At 36.9% G+C, this 24,110-nt stretch overlaps 1 protein-coding gene across 1 annotated transcript in view; it reads right to left on the reverse strand.

Moving 5' to 3' along the window:
• The window catches only part of LOC129224231 (protein bark beetle-like), a 162,217-nt gene that overhangs the window by 78,548 nt on the left and 59,559 nt on the right, over positions 1–24,110 (reverse strand). Inside the window, exons 2-3 of the mRNA XM_054858652.1 lie at positions 16,840–17,012; positions 11,651–11,841 (exon numbers count right to left, since the gene is read on the reverse strand). Coding sequence (XP_054714627.1) covers positions 11,651–11,841; positions 16,840–17,012 — 364 coding nt within the window. The remainder of the gene's footprint in view (positions 1–11,650; positions 11,842–16,839; positions 17,013–24,110) is intronic.

A 24,110-nucleotide genomic window follows, 5' to 3' on the forward strand; every position in this document is an offset into this window, starting at 1 on the left:
AAAAACTTTTTTTTTTTTTCGACTTGGAAGAAATGTTTGAACAGTGCATATAGTTGTAACGGAACTGTGGGAAACGGAAAATATTTTACGATATGTGAAACTGGTTTACAGTTCCAGTGAGAATAGGAAAAAAATTCATATTGTGTACAAAAGTAATCAGTCGAAAATTTTAAAAATATTTTATAAAGAAAGAAAAAAAAATGTCACACATTATATTTTGACTCTGATAACGTGAGCTTCGGCGAACGAATAGTTAAAACAACTCCATTTATTAAATTAAGGTTGAAAAAGGTCGGATTGTCTTGCTGATGATAAGAATTTATCCTCTTTCCTCTCAAACAGAAATGAAATCGCTCAAGGTCAATCGTCTTGTTATCAAATCTATAATATACTTCTGTTTTGAAATGAGGACTTTTTTAATGATCTGGATAATAACTACACTAAACTCAGAATGAAACACATGTTCCTTAATGAATGCGCTTGTTTGCACTTCTTCAAAAGTGGAATCTTTATGTTCTTGAACGATCAACATTTTTTTGTGCTCCGCGAAACAAGATAAATCTCCTATGAAAACAAACCAATAAATGACATCTAAAAGCTCTATCAAAATGTAAAATATCCGCCAACTAAATTAAATACTAAGCTCCATTAAAATGTGAAATAACACGCCCACTAAATAAAACAACTTTAAAAAAGCTTCATTAAAATGTGAAATAATAGCCAAACCTTTACTAATAATAAAGCTCAAAGTCTCTTTGTCTAGATGTCTGCTCTCTCTGTCTGGAGTCCCCCCCCCTCTAAAAGCAAGGGCGCACCTCCCTTAATGTCACAAAGACCCACCCAAAAGCAAGCCCTCCCCAAAAGATAAAAGTGCCACCCAAAACAACCTCCCTAAAATTTCAATGGCGCAGTCCTGCGCCATGACCCCCCCCCCCCCCGTGTTTGTAGTAAAAACTAAAAAAAAAATCTTTTTAAAATCTTAAATCTAACATTTGCATAAATTTGCACTTTGAGCATTAATCGTTTAAAAATTATTAACCATACGTCGTTTTCATTCGTACGTCGTTTGACGTCAGCCCTTTAAAAGACGTATAAACAACGCTTTACTGTAGTATTTCTTAACGAGTTAACCGCACGGTAGTCAAACATCTATCTAAAAAACAAGAGAAAAAAACAGAGCAGTAAAACTGGTGGAAGGAAATAACTACTCGTTATGGGCCGTTAGTTCTGGTGTGAAATGGCAACTTCCGAAGGAATAAAAAAAAAAAAAAAAAAAAAAAATCGGGGATGTTCTTTGTGGAACTAATAGCCGACGTAACTCACTGCTTTTCTTTAAATACTAGAAAACTCGAGGATTTTTTTTTCAGTGAGCAAGTGGCTTAGTAATTGTTCCTCACACCGACTTCCACATTATTACGTGGATGCTTGCCGTAGTATATAAATACAAATACAAATGTGACGACCAGCAACAGGCACTGGGCCCAGCTAGGCTGGTCCTAGTCAGTTAATTAGTCCCCAATGAAGATCAATGGCCCTCTTAAAGCTATCCACTCCCTTGCTCATTACCACCTCTTCCGGTAAGCTATTCCAAGTGCCCACGACCCTGCTAAAGTAGTAGTTTTTCCTGATTTCCAAGTTAGCCTGAGATTTAAATAGCTTAAAACAATGACCCCTTGTCCTGCTTTCCCCGCAAAAATTTAATCCATTTACATCTTTCATTTTGATAAATTTAAATAACTGAATCATGTCCCCTCTGACTCTCCTTTGCTCCAGGCTATACATGTTAAGCCTATTAAGTCTGGTATCATAATCTAAATCTGAGAGTCCCCTTACTAATTTAGTTACCCTTCTTTGAACCCTTTCCAATACAAAAATATCTTTCTTCAGATAAGGCGACCAAAACTGAACAGCATACTCCAAATGAGGTCTTACTAAACTCCTATATAAAGGCAGAAGAACTTTCTTAGATTTGTTTGAAATAGATCTATTGATGAACCCAAGCATTTTGTTGGCTTTGTTACTAGCAATACTGCACTGTTGACTAAACTTGAAGTCCTGATTTATAAAGACACCCAGATCCATAACATTTTCTGCCTGATTTATGACTGAACCCTGTAAACGATATCTCATACGCTTATTTCCATGACCTAAGTGTAGCACTTGACATTTCCCTACATTAACTGCCATACCCCAATTATCTGCCCACTTAGTAATATGATCTAAATCCTCTTGCAGCTGTTTTACTTGTTCTTCATTTTCGACAATCCCCATAACTTTTACATCGTCAGCAAAACAATTCATGCTTCCAGAAATATTATCATTGATGTCATTCATAAATATAATAAACAAAAGAGGCCCTAAAACTGATCCCTGAGGAACCCCACTTAAAACATCACTCCAATTAGAATGATTTCCTCTCACAACTACTCTTTGCTTCCTACCAGTAAGCCAATTTCTAACCCAAAGTAAAGTTTTTCCTCCTATTCCAATGTCAGCTAACTTGCTGAGAAGAGCAACATGCGGTACCTTGTCAAAAGCTTTTTGAAAATCAATATAAACAACATCCACACATTTTTTGTTATCTAAAGCTGAGGTAACCTTGTCGTAGAAATGCAATAAATTAGTAGTACAGGATTTACCTTTCCTGAAACCATACTGCAAACTAGTCAACAGACTATTAGTCTCTAAGAACATCATGATCTTAATTTTGATCAAAGTTTCGAAAATCTTACAAATCACCGAAGTCAAACTTACAGGTCTATAATTCCCAGCAATACCTTTAGACCCCTTCTTGAAGAGTGGCATTATGTTAGCCAGCTTCCAGTCCTCTGGCACCGTCCCCGAGTTATAAGAAGCATTGAAAATATTCAAAATAACATCCACTAATTCCTCTGCACATTCAACTAAAATTTTTGGATAAATATTATCTGGTCCCGGAGCTTTAGTTGCTTTAATCTTTTTCAAATGAAATAAAACCTCCTGCCTGGAAAATACAAAATCCTCAAGCTGTATAATAGCTTGTGTCTTGTTAGTGTCAACTGTTGAGATACAGTTATCGTTAAACACACTGGAAAAAAAGTTATTTAGAACATTTGCAATATCCCTATCGTTTTGGATTAAATTTCCATGCTCATCAACCAAAGGCCCAATTTGACTGTTTCGAGCTTTCCCAGAATTAGCGTAAGCAAAAAACCTCTTAGGGTTCCCATCAATGTCATCTGCCAGCCTTTGCTCCAATTCCCTTTTCTGAATCCGTACCAAATACTTAAAATTTCGCCTTGCCTTACCATACTGGAGCCTTTCCGCACTCTGATAAGTTTCTTTAAACTTACGAAAAGTGGCTTGCTTATAATTAAGAGCTTCTTTAGTCTCCCTGGAGAACCACATGGGCCAAATTTTGGTACTAACACCTTTTCTCCTAAATGGAACATAGTCCCCAACGGTTTTAGCAAGTTTATCCTTAAATTCCGTCCACTGCTGATCTACGTCGCTATTTTCCAACCCTGACGAAAAAACCTCTTTCAAGCTCTGCCTAAGTGCAACAAAATCGGTGTTTCTGAAATTGGGCACAAACCTAAAATTATCATCTTTGCACACTTCAAATTTAACCCGGAACCTAATGCTGTTATGATCACTATCTCCAATATGCTCCCCTACACTCAACCCCTGAACAAAACTACCTATGTCACAAAAAACTAGATCCAAAATGGCCTCCTCTCGAGTTCCCTGAGTTACAACTTGATCTAAGAAACAGTCACCAATTACTTTTAAAAATTCCTCTTCTTTGCCATTACCAGGATAAAAATTATTCCAATCAATACCCGGAAAATTGAAATCCCCCATTATGATAACTGATCCCTTACTGGACATGTCACTAATAATACGGTACATCTGTTCATCTTGTCCCTGGTTTGAATTAGGTGGCCTATAAATGTTTCCAAAGCGTAGCTTTATGCCCTTACTGCTCATCAACTCCAGCCAAACCATATCAATATCAGTAGGCTTATCATTTATGACCAAATCATTGCAAATAAAATTGTCTCTAACATAAAATAAAACCCCACCACCTCTTTTACCTACTCTATCCTGTCTGAATAAATTATACCCAGCAATATGTAATAACTCTGCATCAGATTCGGTAGACCATGTCTCTGTAATTCCGATAACATCCAACTTCTCATCCATAACTATGCTTTTCAATTCATCCATCTTGTTCCTAATACTGCGAGCATTGGTATAGAAAACTTTAAGCATGCCTAAGTTGCTTTTATTTAACACCCTGAAATTTCCTAAATTACAATTGTTAACATTACTACTCTTGTTTGTCACTTTATTTCCATTTCTAGCAATACCCAAAAACATATCATTCTCTCGATACCTGGTGCTTGAACCATGCCCCCCATTCCAACTTAGTTTTTTGACTCCAAAGCCCTTAAAATTAATCCACTAACCATTTTGACCCCTGTAGAGCTCAGATGCAGGCCATCCCTAGCAATCCAATCCCGTTTACAATGACTCCATACATCAATGAACCTGATACTGCGCTTTTCGCAAATTGACTTCAGTAGCAAGTTCATACACCTCGCACGTTGATTTAGCCAGCTCCTATGCACTCCATACCTGGGAAGCAAACCAACCACTTGGACATTTGTCGAAAAGCTGGTTGCTTTATCCAACAGGGATTCCCATTCCCTAGAAAACTCCTCATTTTTACTGTGGCCTACATCATTTGTTCCCACCCACAAAGTAACCATGTCCTCCTTATTCAATACTCCCTTCTTTTCAGCAACCATATTAACGTCTTTTACCCGAGCCCCTGGTAAACAACACCTAGCCACCTTACGCTTTACTCTCCCAACTGTGTTACCCACCTCCCTTACCATAGAGTCCCCCAAAATTACACCCTTAGTTTCCCAATCTAACTCCTCATTTGAAACTTCCCCCTGAATCTCTGGAACATTTATACCCTCTACAACTGGCTTACACCCTAATGCTAACTGGGCTTCCAAAACTAGCATCTTAAGTCTTAAGTCTGAGAGTTCAGCACATTTAGTGCAAATATAATCCTCTTCAAAAACAGACTCATTTTCCCCCTTATACAGGCAGAACATATGACATAGATCACAAGAGATCCACCTGTCCCCCTTCCCACTCTTTACCTCTTTCATAATGCATATAACACCCATTTCTACTCAGTGAATATGTTCCAAAAGGCAAAACAGTAAGATAAAAATGCAAAAAAACACAGAATAAATACTAAAAACAGCAGTAAATAAACAGAGTTGCTACACCCAATAAAGCACACAAGATCAAAAACCAGGAGATCACCACATGTTAGGCTTAGCTCCAAAAAATGCAAAAACACTTCAAGAATACAATAACAGCAAAAATGAGCCCCCAAAACACAATAAAACTAAATTACATGATAAAGTGAAGTAAAAAAACCTAAAACTAGACAGTAATAATGAAAAATTATAGTAAAAAAACACTTATCAAATTAGCAGCAAAAAACACTCCCAGCATCACAGGCGCCCTCTAGTGGCATATATCAATGGCATGTATAATGACCTTTAGAAGAGTGCGACGATCCTGGTTAACAGTCATTTTTCGTGTTTGTGTAATGAGTCTTTTTACGGGCTATTATTTAATCGAAGAATAACAAAATGAGGCTGAGACTCAGCATGTTCAACTTGTGGGCCGGGACAAAGAAAAGTAAAGGAATTAGTGCTTCCGTTAAAAAAAAAAATATTTTAACTATGCAATTTTGCATATTTAATTATACAGTCATTTCTTTTCTCTTAGTCAGGGGTGCCCCCCAAACCTTTCTCAATCAAAGGCTAAATGGTAAAACTTTGGAGGTGATGCGGGCTAACAAAATCCAACAATATTTCAGTTCAGTGGTCTAGTTTGCGCCAACCACCAAACACCCATGAGTTTTTTTGAGCAATCACGATTGCTTATTGTTCTCATTTGACTGTTTTTGATGTTACGCTGATTTTATTTTCCCGCCAGCACCCTCTGCAGCATCACCGTCGACCGGCCGCCGCACGATGTTGCTCCTCTTGCGAAAACAGTGTCCAGGTTGCGTCCATATCCTACACACACACGCATACATACACACACCTACACACGCACACGCACACACCTACACACGCACACACACCTATACATACACACACTCATGCCTGCACACGGACACAAACACACATGCCTACATACACATACACACGAACGCCTACACGCACACGTGCGTACACAACACTTACTCACACACATGCATACATACACACACACGCATACATACACTCACACACACACGCACCCACACACATGCGCCTACACAAACACACACGCGCATACACACGCTCGTGATTGCGGAAAACGTAACTTGAATTCAAGATGCCAAAAATTCAAATTAATATAATTTTTTTTAACTAACTGTGAGCTCAGTGGAGGTTTTTGAGATTTCTTAGGCTTAAGTCTCTTTTAAGGAAACATAGTATGAAATAAAGAATTCTTACTTCAACCTGTAAGCTTCCCGCGAATCGGGCGAAATGTGTTCACGGACCGGATGTAGTCGGCAGGCCGCAGGTTGTGGGCCCTGTTCTAGGTATAATCATTGAGAAGAAATAAGAGGTGGAGAGAGTGAAGGCATTGACTCTTGAAGCAAAGACCCCAAGTCACATAATATATTTGAGAGCAAAGCATTGGAGGAAATCAGGTTTCTTCCACTCGTTTCACGAAAAACGTGTCTCTCATTCGTTGAAGTTGAACCATGTGACTTGAGATCTTTGCCTCAGCATTTCCTAAGCCAATGATTGGACCTGCTCCCTCCGGTTAAATTCCCGCTCTAAAGGTATAATATGGTTGTTCAAAGCATACTTAATCTAAACATGATTTGCAAAGACGAGTATCAATAATCATAATCATAACTAGTAGGGGAAGAACGGGGAAGAGAAGGAAAATTTTTGCAAACGCAATACTACCACAATCATAGTAAGAAAAGTATATTTTTCTGAAATCTGGAGGGGAGGGTAAATGTCCATCTGTGTACTCCTAAAGCTAAGCCCATAGACCTTACACAACTAGACATCGCAAGTAGAAGGGAGTCGATGGTACACATGTAAGTCACGTGAACAAGAACTAATCACTGCATTATGAGCTGCCGAGAACTGCTCCGGCAGCGGTGCCCACCTACTGTCCGACCACGGATTGTATGGAAAGACAAACATCTGTTTTACAGCCGGAAATGGACGAATCTTTTATTTTTAGCGATGTCAGCTTTTGCAAAAGCAGAGTCTCATTCAAATGAGCGGAATACACGCATCAAATTTTTACTTTTCCCCCTCATTCAGATAGATTCGTCTCATCTGGACGTTTGAAAATTCCATAAAATCAGTGGTTGGACAGTAGGGAGGGTCATGGCGCAGACTACGTCATTGAAATTTTTAAGGAAGGCTTGTTTTGAGGGGGGGTTTTTTCCCTCATTTTTAGGGGGTGACTCTTGGTATAGGGGGGAGGTCATCACGAGATTTAGTGGAGGGTGCGACCTTACTCTTACGGAGGGGGGCACCCCTGACTCCGGTGGCCCTTTTTCAACCACAGTCAAAAGGTCAAAGCTGAAAAAGTCCTCATCCATTTTTGGGTCACTTGAAAACGAGAGAATAGCAGTAGCTATATGTATAAACTACATCTCAATTTCGTTACCAGAAGCTCCGAATTCTTTTGAGCGTTTTAATGAACTCGTTGGAAGAAGTTTAGTCTATGTGCGGATCGTACGTCGATAACATGTGCGCCAGATCTATTGGTTTGGACATAAAAAATGTCAACTGAGAGAAGACAAAAGAGTTCCTAAGATAAAAACTGATACCGAGTCACACTCGAAAAAGGTCCCTAGACAAAGGTCCCTACACTGAAAAAAATCTCGGAAAACTCTCTGAATATATAAAAAAGTTTTCCGTAATACACAGATTCGTACGCCCTCCGCAGTTTTCAGATATAATCAAAAACGTTTCCCGTATAGCAGGAAAGTAAGAGTCGACGCATGCGCAGCTCACAATTTTATAGTCCAGCAGCAAATCTAAACTAAAACTTTCGAAAGCACGCAATGAAAACAAGTGCTGTGACTCATGTATGCGAATTAACACTCATCAAGGGGATTAGTAGAAGTTTTGTTCCTCGCATGAATTCACTGAAGATAATTCTAAAGTCTTATATTTTCTTGCATATATATCGTCATAAGATTGAATTTGAAGCTATGTCACTTATTTTTAAGTACGAAGTGCAAATTCTCGACGCATGCTCGCGGAAGGAATACAAACTGAAATTGAAAACCAAATAACTACCGAGAGGACGCCATGTAAATTCATTGCGTCGCATAACTTGTGTAGGTAATTTACTTTTTTCTTGGATACTTTTCTTCTTTCTACCAAATGGGTAATTTTTGTTGGCAGAATTTTATTCTGTCATAAAAATCACCTTTTTGGTGACCAAAGCCTGCAAAAGACGACCACCGACGAATAGGTAAGTCGCTTTGCAACTCTATTACTTTAAAGAGATTTAGTTCATATAAATCTCGTTTAAAAAAAACTATTTTCTTCAGTATTATTTTTTCGTTGTGAACTATTGCAATTTGAAAATATTTTACATTACATAGAACACATATTTAAAGTGCAAGTGTGTCTAGTTTTATTCTGTAAAATTTATGAATTGAAGATTATAAAAAAATTTAAATATGTGTTATTGTGTACTTTGTTTTTATGTGTCAATCTCAGTTAATATTTGGCTATGTATCAAGCATTATGAATTAAATGTTATAATATGCAAATTGTCAGGTTTGATAGTTCGTCTTTAAGGTTGCATGTTTTCATTCTCTTGTAAACAGTGTAGCTAGATTGTATGAAGTAAAAAAAAAAAAAAAACTATCTCTTGTAATTAGGAACATCTATATGACGATTATTATCTAAATGACGATATCTCTTTAAATATTTGCATTAGCGAAACGCTTTAAATTAGTTAAATGTGTATTAATTTATTTAACAAATAGATACATATATGTATTTAAAAGTGTCTTCATTTTTTTCGTTTTACGAGCCTCAATTTTACCAAAAGCAAAAAAAAAAAAAAAAAGAAAAAAAAAGACTTAATAAAATAATTTTGTATTTTTACACCATATTAAAGTATTTGACTTATAATTTATATGATACTTTGATTTATAATGTATGTGATACTTTGATTTAAAATGTATATGATGTTGCTTTTTCAAGGGGGGGTGGGCGCTTCATAGCATTTTATGGGTGCACCATCACTTTTATGGTGGGGGAGGGGTTATTCTCGTATATATGAAATGGAATAATCATGTAATAGAGTTCAATGTTTTAATAAATAAAATATATAATGCATTTTGCGCACACTGTAAAAATAAAATCAGTAACCTATTTTGAATAAGTATTTATATTTGTGATAAACTGGAAAAGGGCAAGAACAGAAGAATCAACCCGAATGGTTCCAGCAGGGGGACTTGGTGTCATATTTAAATTCATCAATTTCTCTGTTGGTACTTTTCGGTACACTTTGTTCGTCAGAGAAATTGACTTGAGGTGAACGAATTCCGGAACGCGAAGGGTAGGTAAGTCCTGTCAAATTTTATCCGAAGATAAAAGCTATCAAGTTTGATACAAGATATGTTTTTAAGTTCTGCATTAAAAATACAATATGTTGATAGTTTTGTCTTGAAAATATTGAGAGAAAAACTGAAGTTTAAGATTGTTTAACAAACAATCCCCACTTTTCAGAAGGTACCCCCCACTCCAATTCCCCGACGATTTTGTGATTAGGAATGAAACTACAAGATTATTTCATAATTTTTCAAAAATTTATAACTGTGCATATGTTATGCTGTTAACCATGCTATTTGTCATTAGAAATTCCAAAAAAAAAAAAAATCCACGAATAATTCTAAAATTGCTTGTATTATTGCTCTTAGATATGAAAGAATTGAAACTGATATGGTATGCAATACTATAATAACGAATTATGTTTTAGAAAAAATCACGAAAAAAGGATTCCGAAATTCTCGGAAACGTTTTTGAAAATTGTTTGGAGAATTCCGAAATACTCGGAAACGTTTTCGAAACTTTCATGAACCACAGCTGCACAGAATACTCAGAAACATTTCTGGAAATTACGGAAAGAGGATTCCGAAATACTCAGAAACGTTTCTGAAAATTACAGAAAGAGGATTCCGAAATACTCAGACACGTTTCTGGACATTACAGAAAGAGGATTCCGAAATACTCAGACACGTTTCTGGACATTACAGAAAGAGGATTCCGAAATACTCAGAAACGTTTTTGAAACTTTCATGAACCACAGCTGCACGATATACTCAGAAACGTTTCCGGATTTTTTTTACAGTGTAGACAAGGAGCAAGCACGGATCTATAAATTTTGGCCCCCCTGCAAGAAAACCTGCAGGGCCTCTCCCAAACGGCCATTAGTGTATACTATTTGCAACGGTGCTAGTTTTTGAGCAATCACGATTGCTTATTGCTTTCATTTGATTGTTTTTGACGTTCCTATCATTTTTCCCACCGCCACCCTCCACAGCATCACCGTCGACCGGATCCTCACGATGTTGCACCTCTAGCGAAAACCGTCTCCAGGTTTCGTTAATATCCTACACTTACACGCATACATACACGCACCTGCTCACATATACATATGTACACCTACACACACATACATACACCTACACACATACACAAACACATACACTCACAAACACACACACACACTCACATAAACACAACTACCCACACATTCATGCCTGCACACAGACACAAACATATATGCATGCACAAAGACACAAACATATGTGCCTGCACACAGACACAAACACATATGCCCTACACACACAGACACAACTACCCACACACTCATGCCTGCACACAGATACAAACACACATGCCTACACACACACATACCCCCCACACACAAACACACACGCTTACATATACACACACTCGTGATTGCGAAAACCATAATTTGAATCCAAAATGACAAAATTCAAATTAATTTTCTTTCTTTTTTTTTTCAATTTTTTGGGCCGTGGGGCCCTTTTAGGTCGTGCCCCCCACCCCCCACTGCGAGGTCTATGGGTACGAAGATCCGGGCCTGCGTGGAGCGTTCGATGAAGGCAGTGGCGTAGCTAGACCCGACTTTCGGGGGGGGGGGTTACTTCTTATATATATATATGTATATATATATATATATATAATCGGTTGGAATTTTTTCCTTTTCTTCTTTTTTTTTCTTTCTCTTCTCTCTTCTTTTTCTCTTTTTTTTGAGACTAACTTTTCGGGGGGGGGGTTTGTCCCCAAAACCCCCCCCCTTAGCTACGCCCCTGGATGAAGGTCCCAAGAAAAAACTGACGACGCGTTACACACGAAAAGGGAATATCTGAAATAAAAACTGATGTCGCGTCACACTCAAAAAAGGTCGTCGGATAAAAACTATTGTTGAGTGATACTCAAAAAGAGAACCCTTGGCATGTTGAGTCGCACTCGAAAAAAGGAAAAAGGAATCCTGAGAGAAAAAAAAAAAAAACTGATGTCAGGAATGTAAAACAATCACAGTAACACGCACTCACCACAGACTCCGCTGCCCAACCTCCTGGAAGTCCAATTCGGACACTCGAATAAAGATGATTCGTTCCCATTGCACCGAGGATCTTCGTACAGCAGCTGACTAGAATCGTTGTTCCTCGAGAACCAGTGGTACAGGTGGCCGCCAGAGAACCCCAGTTGGCGGCACATCACGTGCAGGGATTCTTCTGTCCAACTGGAAGAAAATGATGGGAATATTATCAAAGTGGTTAGCGTGATATAATAGATTTTATAGCAAAGCAATACTGAATAGCAGAAAAAAAAAAAGAAAAATTTCAAATTTTCAAAATTAATTTGAATTTAAATTATGTTTTTCGCAATCACGAGTTGCGACAGGACCCTACTCATTGGTTACTACCCCACTCGCCTGTTTATAGAAACGGTTCCTGTCGTTCCACTTGGGCGGTTACGTGTGCATAGTTGTGTATGTGTAGACTTGTGTGTGTGTGTATGTGTGTAAAGACGCCTGTGCGTGTATGAGCGAGCGTGTGTGTAGGTCGCGCCTGCAGAGAACGGTGGGCTTGAAAAAGAAACCGGGCATCAAGGACGGTCAAATGAAAACAATTAGCAATCGTGATTGCTCAAAAAAGAGAGAAAAGAAATAAAAGAGCAAATTATCTCGCTGCACGAAAAAAGAACTATTGCTACTGTGTACAGTGGACTCGTGCTCAGGGGCGGATATAGACCATTGAGAAGAGATAAAATGGAGGGAGTGAAGACTTTCATTTATGAAACCAAGACCCCCAAGTCACGTGATATATTTTAAAGCAAAGGATTGGAAGAAATCAGTTTTCTTTCGCTTGATTCACGCAAAACATGCCAACCATTCGTCGTTGTTGGGTCACGTGACTTTGGGTCAGCTTTTGCTAAGCCGATGATTGGACTTGTTCCCTCCATTTTAATTCCTGCTCTAAGATACAGACTAGCATTTTAAGAAAAGGCATACTGAAAGATATTGTTGCTGTTGTTGACTAATTCCTCCTGTCTAGCCGCAGGGATCCGGGGGTTCCTAATTTGGTAAGGTCACTGCGTGACAGGCAGGGTCTGCTTACTGAATAGGCCAACTAGGCCGTGGCCTAGGGCATCCACTTTTTAGGGGCCCTCAAATGGCTAATTTTTTTTAACCAATAGCTGAAACGCTTTTCGGCAATGGCTAAAATTGCAAGGGTTGACTGCACAGGAATCCCGAAAAGGTATATGACCTAGGGGGCCCTGATATCTTAATCGGGCCCTGGTGATAGGCACAGCGCACCCTCGGAGAGTGATGTCTAGCCACCGGCTAGACCAGATCCATGAGCCCAAGGGTCTTCAAGAAATCGTACACCAGGAGAGGACTGGAATAGATGTCCTCTCTATCAAGTCCTGCCTAATTTAAAAGATGATCCAAAGATGCCAGCACTAATTTACATTTAGTACAAGTCTCATAAATTTTCTGACCTATTCAGTCATTGGAACATGTTAAAAAATATAGAGTTTTGAATAGGAAACATTTCTGGAACTTTTTGGGTGCCAATAAGAAGCCCCAAATCGGGCCGGAATAAGGCGCCTAGGAGGGCACAAACTTTAATAGTTAATTTCAGAAGCAATGAAAGGAAAGATTACTTCAAATATTTACTTAAACAAATAATTAATATATTAAAAATATTACGGCAAACAATCCCATTTTATTCATAAAGTATTTGAATACAACGATAAATAATGTATTTGCATGACATTCTACATCCATCTATTTTGCATGAAAATTATGATATCATATAATAATGATGGATGAATAATTTTGTCGAAGGTTGAGGTAGGAGGGGTCATGACTTCCATGACTCTCCCCTGGTATCCGTCCCTGTTCGTGCTGCAACGCGACTCGTCTTACGCGAATTGGCTTTAACGCGAATTTTTCAGGAGTAAGAATTTTAGAGCTAACTCAAATTCCTCTCGCGCAACATGAACATTTTCAGAAGGGAATCACGGACAGCATCTCAGCGAGGAAGGTTTTCTCCGATATGGCCAAAGAGGATATTAGCGAACTCATTGACTGCCATGGCCAAAGTTCATCATATACCTTGCTGAATTACTTAAATTTGCAAGTGAGGAAGAAAAAGAGATGCCTGCCCCGACTTTTGAAGTTTATGTACGCAAGAGAAATGCTAAAGGTCGAAAACGCATAATCATAATATGATGCGATCCATTGCCTTTGCTAATCCTCATGTGTCTACGATCACTTCTTACACCAGTTTGCTCGCCTTAGAGAAGTACAAACTAAGGCAACCAAAAACGACATCATTTCTGATAAAGATGTCTGATCCATAGAAAGAATCCCAAGAAAGGCAGAGGATCAACTCATCACCCTTTCTTCTTTTTCCTCTTTTAAGGGGTCTAAGGACCCTTAACCTTCAAAATGTTTTACTTTTTGGAAAAAATCTATGTTATGCCTATTTTAAATCTCAACAATTTGATACCTTATTTATTACCATAAGCAAAAAACTTTTCAAGTTATCGAAAAAATGTGTACGCGTTTTCTCGGGTTTCTCGTTTTGCGTGCATGATATTTCAGAAAGTTTTTAATATATTTCCGTGAAATTTTTTGTGCATGTTTGTCTGATTTACTTTTATGATCTAAACCTAATTTTGTTTAGTTTTTTAAATTTTAAATTTTTTTTATTTTGAAATTTATAAGTTTATATCAAAATTTTTCAAAATTTTGGGTGAAAATATTTTTTTTAATATTAACTTTCATTTTTACTTAAAATTTAGGTTCAGATCATAAAAATAAATCAGACAAACATGCATAAAAAGTTTTACGGAAATACATAAAAAACTTTCTAAAATATCATGCACGCAAAACGAGAAACCGGTACCTGAGAAAAAGCGAATTAAACAGCTGCTGTAAACACAAATCTCTATAGAGAAAGTTTACGCATTTTCACGATAACTTGAAAAGTTTTTTGCGTATGGTAATAAATATGGATCAAATTGTTCAGAATTAAATTATGCATAACATATATTTTTTCCAGAAAATAGAGAAATTTGAAGGTTAAGGGTCCTTAGACCCCTTAAACAGTTCCATGGTTCATATGCGCTGTCAGAAGACTGATAACGATCTGATCGCACAGCATAACTCATCATCATCCTTCGTAAAAAATATAGTTACTGTAACTACTGTACAGTGTGTTCGGTACTTCCTCCAAGAAATATAATTTCCGTGAAAGATTTAATTTTTAATTGTTGTTTTTTAATGGCAACAGTAGTAAAAGCTGTCTTGTGTTCTTTCTTCTTGCAAAGTGTTATGCATATAATGAAGTAGTGGCTTCATGTGTTGTTTCATTCGAAGTAGCGTCATGTGTATTAATAATAAGGAATAGTGGCTCCAACCTCCAATATCAATAAATTGTGTTTAATAACTTTGATACAATCCACATTGTGTTTTATGAGTAATAAAGTGTATTTTATTTCGAACCAGAACGTTTCACAGTGTACAGTACTATTAAAGTGCTGCATTTTATTACTACTACACATTGTGCGTACCGTACTGCTTTATTTTATTTCTTTCGCACTCCCACTGAACATTGATTTTGTGCATCGTAACAGTATTTTATGGTGAATCATACAGCTTCTCCAAAACTTAAGTTATTTATGTAAGAATTGTAAAAAAAAAATTCAGGCAAGAAAGGGTGAATCTTTGTAAAGAAAAAAATCTTTACACATCGTTCGGTGTGAGTTTCGTTTAGTGATGCGCCGGATTGTTAAAAAAGTAGATCCGCGGATAAGGATCCGGATCATTAGTGTCAAGATCCGCGGATACGGATACGGAACTTAAATTTTTTTTGCCCAATTCAACTATCCAAATTTAAAATTTATTAAGGAAGGTATTCCCGTCATAATAATAACACTGTTTCTTCAAAAAATTTCATCTACCGCGAAAATATAATAGAGACTATGATTTACTCTTTAAAGAAATCTCCGTTAAAATTTAGGGAGAGTTGGAAGGAACGGGTCAGCGCTGCATTAATCATTAAATAGAATGTGAAAAATTATTTCTAGCTTGCTCGGTAGATGTAGGATATAGGAGCAACAGTGTAAAGCTGCTACTCTGGATAGGCTGGAAATAATTTTTCGCATTTTATTTCAGCATAAATGAAGCAATGACCCATTCCACCCTGATTACTCCGACCGACGGAATAACAGAGCCGGGAACACTTTTACAAACAGTAAACAGAGAATTTTGTCTCACTGAAGAATAACAGAAACCCCAAATCAATATCAAAAAATAATATTAAACTAAAAATCAAAAATATATTAATTTGAATTCTTGGCATCTTGAATTGAAATTATGTTTTTCGCAACCACGAACGTGTGTATGCGAGTGTGTGTTTGTGTAGGCGCATGTGTGTGGGTGCGTGTGTGGGTGTAAGTGTATGTATGCATGTGTGTGAGTGTCGTTTACGCGCGTGTGCGTGTAGGCGTTCGTGTGTGTGTGTGTGTGTAGGCGTTCGTGTGTGTGTCTAGGCGTTCGTGTGTGTGTGTGTAGGCGTTCGTGTGTGTGTATGCAGGCATGTGTGTTTGTGTCTGTGTGCAGGGCATGAGTGTGTGTATGTGTGTGTGTAGGAGTGTGTGAAGTCGTGTGTTTGTATGCGTGTGAGCGTGCGTGTGTGTAGGACATGGACGCCTCCGACCAGGACTCAGGATCGGGGGACAGCCGCGCCTGGAGGACGGCGGGCGGTGGTGCTGCAGAAGCTCCTGGTCCAAGCTGAAAAAGGAACCGTAACATCAAGGACGGTCAAGTGAGAACAATAAGCAATCGTGATTGCTCAAAAAAAAAACATGTCTCAGAAGGCCGTTGGCGTCTGAAATGATACCTTATAATTTAAATAGGGAATAAAACCTAATTTAAACGGAATTTAAGAGTCTTTTATTCAAATATTTAAGAATTTTTAGAATAGAAAAGATCCGTCGAAGATCCGTCAAAAAAGTAACGGATACGGATGCGGATACAGATCTTTATTTTTCCTCGGATATCCGCGGATACGGATACTGATATCCGGAACATCACTAGTTTCGATACCCTGATCCCAATATTTTCTGTGTAGCTAGACACATTATGAAATTCGGCATTGAATTAACAGGCATTCTAAAGACTATCACCACCGAAATCTCTAGTTAAGCTTATTATAATAATTACTTCTTGGAGTTGGTGCAGACAGATCTCCAGGCACCGTTGTGGAGGAGCTGCAGGCGGCCTTGAAGAATGGAATCGCCGTCAACTAAGCGTACATCCGGCCAGCCGGGTGCGCGCGTCTCGGACCAAGACGGCTGCGACAACCTGTTGAAGACGATCTCGTAGTCGGCAGTGCCCTAAAAAAAATAGAAATTGAAAGCAATTGAATTTACAAGAATTTGAAAGCTCAACATGTTGATTTTGTTCAAACCATAAATTTTTTAATGAAACAACGGGGTGCTTGGGTTTATCAATAGATCTAATTCAAACAAATCTAAAGAAGTTCTTCTGCCCTTATATAGAAGTTTGGTAAGACCCCATTTGGAGTATGCTGTTCAGTTTTGGTCTCCTTATCTTAAGAAAGACATTAATGTATTGGAAAGGGTTCAAAGGCGGGCTACAAGGCTAATAAACGGACTTTCTCACTTAGACTATGATTCCAGGCTTAGAAGGCTTAAAATGTACAGTCTTGAGCAAAGAAGAGACCGAGGGGACATGATTCAGTTGTTTAAATTTATTAAAACAAAAGATGTTACGGGGCTGAAGTTTAGCACTGAAAACAGGACAAGGGGTCATTGTTTTAAGCTATTTAAGTCTCAGGCTAACATGGATGTTAGGAAAAATTATTATTTTAGCTGGGTAGTGGAACCTTGGAACAGCTTACCGGAAGAGGTGGTAATGAGCAAAGGAGTAGACAGTTTTAAGAGGGCCATTGATCTTCACTGGGGATTGTAAATTGACTAGGACCAGTCTAGCTAGGCCCAGAGCCTGTTGCTGGTCGTCACATTTGTATTTGTAATTGAACCGAACCATTTGCTTCAGTCACTCGTCCGGTCAGTGCTAGTTCTTATATTAGCTACCAGTTTGTTTGGGACTCTTGACTTCCTTAAGAGGTTTTCCAGCTCCAGCTCAGTCATTTCCTATGCCGGGCTGATGAGCATGAAACAATAAGCCTGAAACTCCAGTCCTCGGCTGGACTGACTGAGCTGGAAGTGTATTTCATGTATTTCTGCCTTAGCCCTGGCTATAGGGAGGTAACTTTATGAAAAAATGTAATGGGGCTGTTTCCGTCAGTCAAAACTACTACTTTTAGTCACTGAAGTTGATAGAATGAGAGAAAAAAAAAAGCATGGAGCGAGGAATTTTTTTTATTTTTAAAACGTTCAATTTTTAATTAATTTTTTTAAATATCCGATTTTTCAAACAAGGCGTGGTCTTTATGACGTCACAACTGATGAACTTTGGCTCGTACTCCACTGGCGCACTGAATGCTTACGCTTGCTGTCTACCGTGTTTCCAGATAACCATAATTAAGAAGCGAATTAAATACTGCACTCTACGCTTGCTATCAACCATATCGTTGCCATTCAGGGCTGTGTACAGAAATTTTGGGGCCCGTCACAAATGACCTTTTCAAGACCCCCTCCATATTGTTCACCCCTGTATTTCACCTCTAGTTTTAAAAATATTGCGCCCCCTTCAGGTTTGGGCCCGGGTCAACAGGTGTCCCTTCTCCTTTCCCTGTGCACGCCCCTGTTGCTACTACATGTCAGTACAGAAACGAATTAAATATTGCTATCTGCGGTAATGGCATTTCATCACTTGTGATGTCATGTGCCAAAGCGTAAAAAAGGAAATTGAATCTGCGCACTGATTAAAATAATTGTCAAAACATATTAAACTTTGTCAATTTTTTTAAAAAATGGTCAAATCTTATGTTCTTAAGCATGCTCTTTCAGAAAAAAAGGAATACTTTTAAAATTTCGGAAACGATCCCATTATACTCAAAAAGCGTTTTTTAAGAAAATATAAATAGTGAACCACATTTTAATTCCTAAAAAATCAATTTTTCTAGAAAAAAGTGGGTTTTTTTCCCCTATTGCCTCAAAATTTCCGGAAATGGGGTTGTTTCCTTCAGTCAAAAGTAGTACTTTTAGTCACTGAAATTGATAGAATAAGCAAAAAAAAAAAAAAAAAACATGGACCTAGAAAATTCTTTTATTTTCCCAACAGTTGTTTTTTAATTATTTTTTTCAAATGTCCGATTTTTCAAACAAGGCGTGGTCTTTATGACGTCACAAATGATGCTCTATGACGCATCTTCGTACCGCATTTCCACGTTATGATAAACAAGCAGCGAATTAAAATTGCGCTCTACGCTTGCTATCAACCCTATCGTTGCCAATACACGTGAGTAAAAATATACGAATTAAATATTTTGCTCCGTGAATAGCAACACAGAATGGCATTTCATCATTTGTGATGTCATCGGCAAGAAATGTAAACAATAAAAGATCACCAATTTAAGTAATTTTTTAAAAATATTAAACTTAAACAAAGTTTTTAAAAAATGGTTAGATCCTATGTTTTTAAGCATGTTCTTTCAGAAAAAAATACTTTTAAAATATTGGAAATGATCCCGTTCTGCACCTCTACTTTGAGACCAAACGAAATCTAGCGAGGTTAGGATTACTGATCATACAAGTTTTCCGATGGTCAGTGGACGACTGGTGAATCAACTGTTGTTTTTCCCACGGTTTAAGAAAAATTGGAAACCATGATTAATATAAACTAGAAAGTCGCCCGTCAAGGTATGACGGGTGAAAATTACTTCTACATTTGAACGAAGCCGTTGCCTGTGTGGTGATATTTTGATGGTTGAAATTGCAACCCTAACTCCAGGGGATGAACCCTTAACTCCAGTAGGTAGCGTTCATTGTTAACCATTTTTTCGTTTCTTCATTCCCCTAAAATGATTGTCTTACCAGTCAAACAGTTAAGTGACCGGATCGAGTTCAGCCTTTGTCACTATAAAGCCTCTTCCTGCATGTTAAACATTACCAAAACATATTATCAAATTATCATACCGTGGCGCGAGTTTCATTGCTGAAACACGCGGGTTACTCGATCATCTGTTATTATATTTATGAGCATTAAATTCATATTGCTTATTCTTTTTCTCTTCATTGTAGCAAACTCTCCAGATTTCTGCCGCTAATGATCCCTTTGTAAACTAAAAACTCAATATCCCCCCCCCCCTCTCTCTCTCTCTCTCTCTCTCTCTCTATATATATATATATATATATATATATATATATATATATATATATAGGTAGCGTCCAGTCGGTAGCGTTCATTGTTGAGCACTTTTTCGTTCCTTCATTCTCCTACAATGAGTCTTACCAGTAAAACAGTAAGTTACCGGATTCAGTTCAGCCCTGTCAAAATAAGGCATTTCCCTGCATGTCACACATTACGAAAAATTGGTGACGTCAGGAACGTTACTCGATCATTCGCTATTATATATGAGGATAAAAGATGTTCTCTTTAAGGATGACAAGAAATATTTTTTAAAAAATCAGAAAAATGAGGTAATGATGCATTTGAAAAAAAAAAAAAAAAAATATATATATATATATATATATATATATATATATATATATATATATATATATATATATATATATATATATATATATATATATTAATTTGAATTTTTGACATCTTGAATTCAAATTATGTTTTTCGCAATCACGAGCTTGTGTGTGTATGAATGCGCGCGTGTGTATGTGTGTATGCATATGTGTGCGTGTTGTGTATGCAGCGCTGTGTGTGTACGCGCGCGTGTGTATGTGTGTAGGCGTTCGTGTGTGTGTATGTAAGCATATGTATTTGTGTCTGTGTGCAGGCATGAGTGTGTGTATGTGTATGTGTGTAGGAGTGTGTGTTTGTGTCTGTGCGCAGGCATGAGTGTGTGCATGTGTGTGTATGCGTGTGTTTGTAGGATATGGACGCAACCTGGAGACGGTTTTCGCAAGAGGAGCAGCATCGTGAGGCCGGTCGACGCGACGGTGGTGCTGGCAGAGGGTGCTGGCGGGAAAATAAAATCATAGAGGAATTCAAAACAGTCAAATGAGAACAATAAGCAGTCGTGATTGCTCAAAAAGTATGAAAAATTTGGGAAGTGGGTGATGAGAAAAAATAATGGAAAGGTCAGCAGAAGTTTGTTCAAAAATAAAGAAAGAGAAAACTTTAGAAAAAAGTCGTTTGACTTTTTCCCCCCTCCCAGTTCCTTTCAAATTACTTTTCTTTCAGGTACTTTTTTGCATGCCTCGTTAAAACTAGTAGAGGTAGTCATTTAAAATAGAGCAGGAAATAAGGAATAATAACAAAAAACTAGTTTGAGCCGAAGAAGGAATTCATTTTAAATATTTAAAAGACAAATGCATAACAGCCTTTAGAAAATTCTGTCAAAAAAATAGTACAAATAAAGAATCATCACATCGCATTCTTCTCTGTCCAACTTCTGCTTACTTGTTCATTTAGAACGTAAGTCGTTAAACTGTTTCGTTCCAATTTTAAGTTTGATTTCTTAGAATAGAAATGGGGGGAAAAGCCTGTGGATTTTAAGAAAAAACTGCACAATTTGCAGAAAGGGAAATTAAAACGAATAATTTAGATTTAACAGAAGGAATCCTTAACTTAACGTAGCTGAAAAATGGAAAACCTTAAATAAAAACGAAGTATACCCGAAAAAGAAAAATTAGCGTATGGATATTTTATATCATGCTAAAATTGGTTCTTCTTTGTATGTTATTTATTTATTCTTAAAATATAAATTGGTCAGTGGTCATCGTTTCCAGGTGAGACCTATGCTTGAGGTAGCTACTAATACAAATAATAAAATTAAATTCATGACGAAGAGAGAAAAAAAAAGTGATGAAATTTGCTATTTTTTTATGATTTTAGAAAACTAAGGGATCAACAATCCCAGGCATCAACACAAAAAGCATTTAAGCGTAAGTATAATAAATATTTCTAAATGCATAATTTTATGCTAAAAATTTCAACTTTTTCAATTTTTCTCAAGTGGAAAAAAAAACGAAACACAAACATATTCATCTTTGAATACATATATAGATTGTTTAAAAAGATAATATTAACTTTTGCTAAATAAATGTGCAAAAAAATGTATCGAAAAGTTTTATTCTGGTATGAACAGGAAGCTGGTATCTAAAGTAAAAAGAAAAGACAACAAAAGATGACCCAAAATTTACAAATGCGGACTATCGAGAAGAATAAGAGGGTAATTTTCATTCGTCGCGGAGTTTGCAACGTGTGACTAGACTCTGCAGCCTTTCAAGCATAAATGATTTCAATCTTTTGTATTTAAATTATGTAAATTTGCGTCATACATATGAAACTTGATGTCGTTAGAAAAATCAAAAAGGAGAAGGTAATGTTGTTATACCCTTCCCCCCCGTCCACTTTTCCAAAACACTAAATCTTTATCTTTACTAATAATAAAGCTGAATGTCCCTCTGTCTGTCCGGATCTCTGTCTGTCAGGATTTCTGTGACGCGCATAGCGCCTAGACCGTTCGGCCGATTTTCATGAAATTTGGCACTAAGTTAGTTTGTAGCATGCGGGTGTGCACCTCGAAGCGATTTTTCGAAAATTCGATGCGGTTCTTTTTCCAATGCAATTTTAAGAACAAAAATATCATAAGATGGACGAGTAAATTACGAAATTATTATAACGTGGAACCGTAACATGAGTACAAGCCAAGTGGCGAGAAAATTCACCATACATTATTTGTAAATATGCAGGCGAACCAAAAGACCTTTTGATTTTTCTATTACGGGCAAAGCCGTGCGGGTACCACTAGTAACTAAATAAAAGATGGATATTATATGGCCGAGAAAGAAGATGAAAATTGAAAATTATTGCAGAAACTAAAAATGCAATAAAATATCAGATACTCAAACTGATGTATCTCAATCGTTCTAACAACGCCATAACTTAAAAAAATTATTGAGCAATGTGATAACAAAACGTGTCCAAATTATGTTTTATATTGAACTTATTAAATGTGAACATTCAAGTTCAAATATATATGTAATGTATTCAGCTGATTCTAATCTAGTTACATAAAAGTTAAATTCTTCATTAAGAATTTGTACGCCATGTTTTTTTTTCCCCCATAATAGTAACCAAATTTTTTTACATTTATGCCTGTGGGCAAATGGAAATGTTCAAAATGTAGTGCAATAACTGACTTCAATAAAATGACATTTTTTTACGGAAGGAAAAAATATATATATTTGTAAGTCTTTTGCAGCTTTGGGAAGCTTTTCTTCTCTTGACTATGGTGCCATTTCTTGATCTAAAACTAAATTACCACCCAATTACTTTAGGAAAATGCCAATAATTTATTTCTAAAAATTGTCAAGCTACTATAGTTTTTGTTTTTTGTAGTTACATACTATATTATATTAAAACTATGAATTAAAAAAAGAAATCACACAAGTTTTAAAACTTAAGTGCATATATTTAATCATCAATTCATTAAGATAAATAAATACCTTTGTGCTAAACAATAAAGTAAGAAAAACAACGTTAAAAAAAGCACAAATTTGCCAATTACAGCTGCTGTTACTATGCAATTACATTTGCTGTAATTGGCAAATTTGTGCTTTTCTTAACGTTGTTTTTCTTACTTTACATCAATTCATTGTTCTTTAATCTTTGATTTAAAAAAGAATTTTCGTTAAAATATATCATGCAAAAACTATTTTAAAAAAAACTAAACCACCTTTAGTGAGTGCTTTTGTTTTTTGCACCTAAATATTACACATTCAATAACAGTCCTTTCAGTTATAAATAGAACTGAAATTATTTGTCTTGGTAGTGTTGTGAATTTCCTTTCATAACTCTATACCAACTGTTACATTAGGAAGTTTTTATGTGATCGAGTTAATAGAAATTTCTTTCTAAGTAAAATATTTTTAATGAACATTTCAGAGAAAAATGTTATCAAACGCTCATTAATTAAAACGAATTAATATTTATATTTATGAATTACGAATAATGCAGTAAATACGAATTAGATTACACTGCTTTAGCTTTGGCATACTTTTGGTCAGCAAGACACTTTCGGGCACTTTTAGAGTTTTGGACGGTAGTAACTACCTGTTTTGTCCCAAACCAGTTTTGCACAGTCCAAAACCCAACTCTGCCTAGGTGTAATAAATTCCTCCTGAGGCAATACATTTGAGACTAGATATCCAAAGCAATCATTTGTGTTAATTCATCAATCAATGGTGCAGGACAGGTTTTGGATGGACAGGTGTTTTCTTCTCTGCATTCATACGGCGCTGGCAGAAAAGTTACTTGTACAGAATGGGGTTGTTTCCTTCAGTCAAAAGTAGTACTTTTTGTCACTGAAATGGATA

This window comes from Uloborus diversus, chromosome 6 (assembly GCF_026930045.1).
Source record: "Uloborus diversus isolate 005 chromosome 6, Udiv.v.3.1, whole genome shotgun sequence".
NCBI classification, from domain to species: domain Eukaryota; kingdom Metazoa; phylum Arthropoda; class Arachnida; order Araneae; family Uloboridae; genus Uloborus; species Uloborus diversus.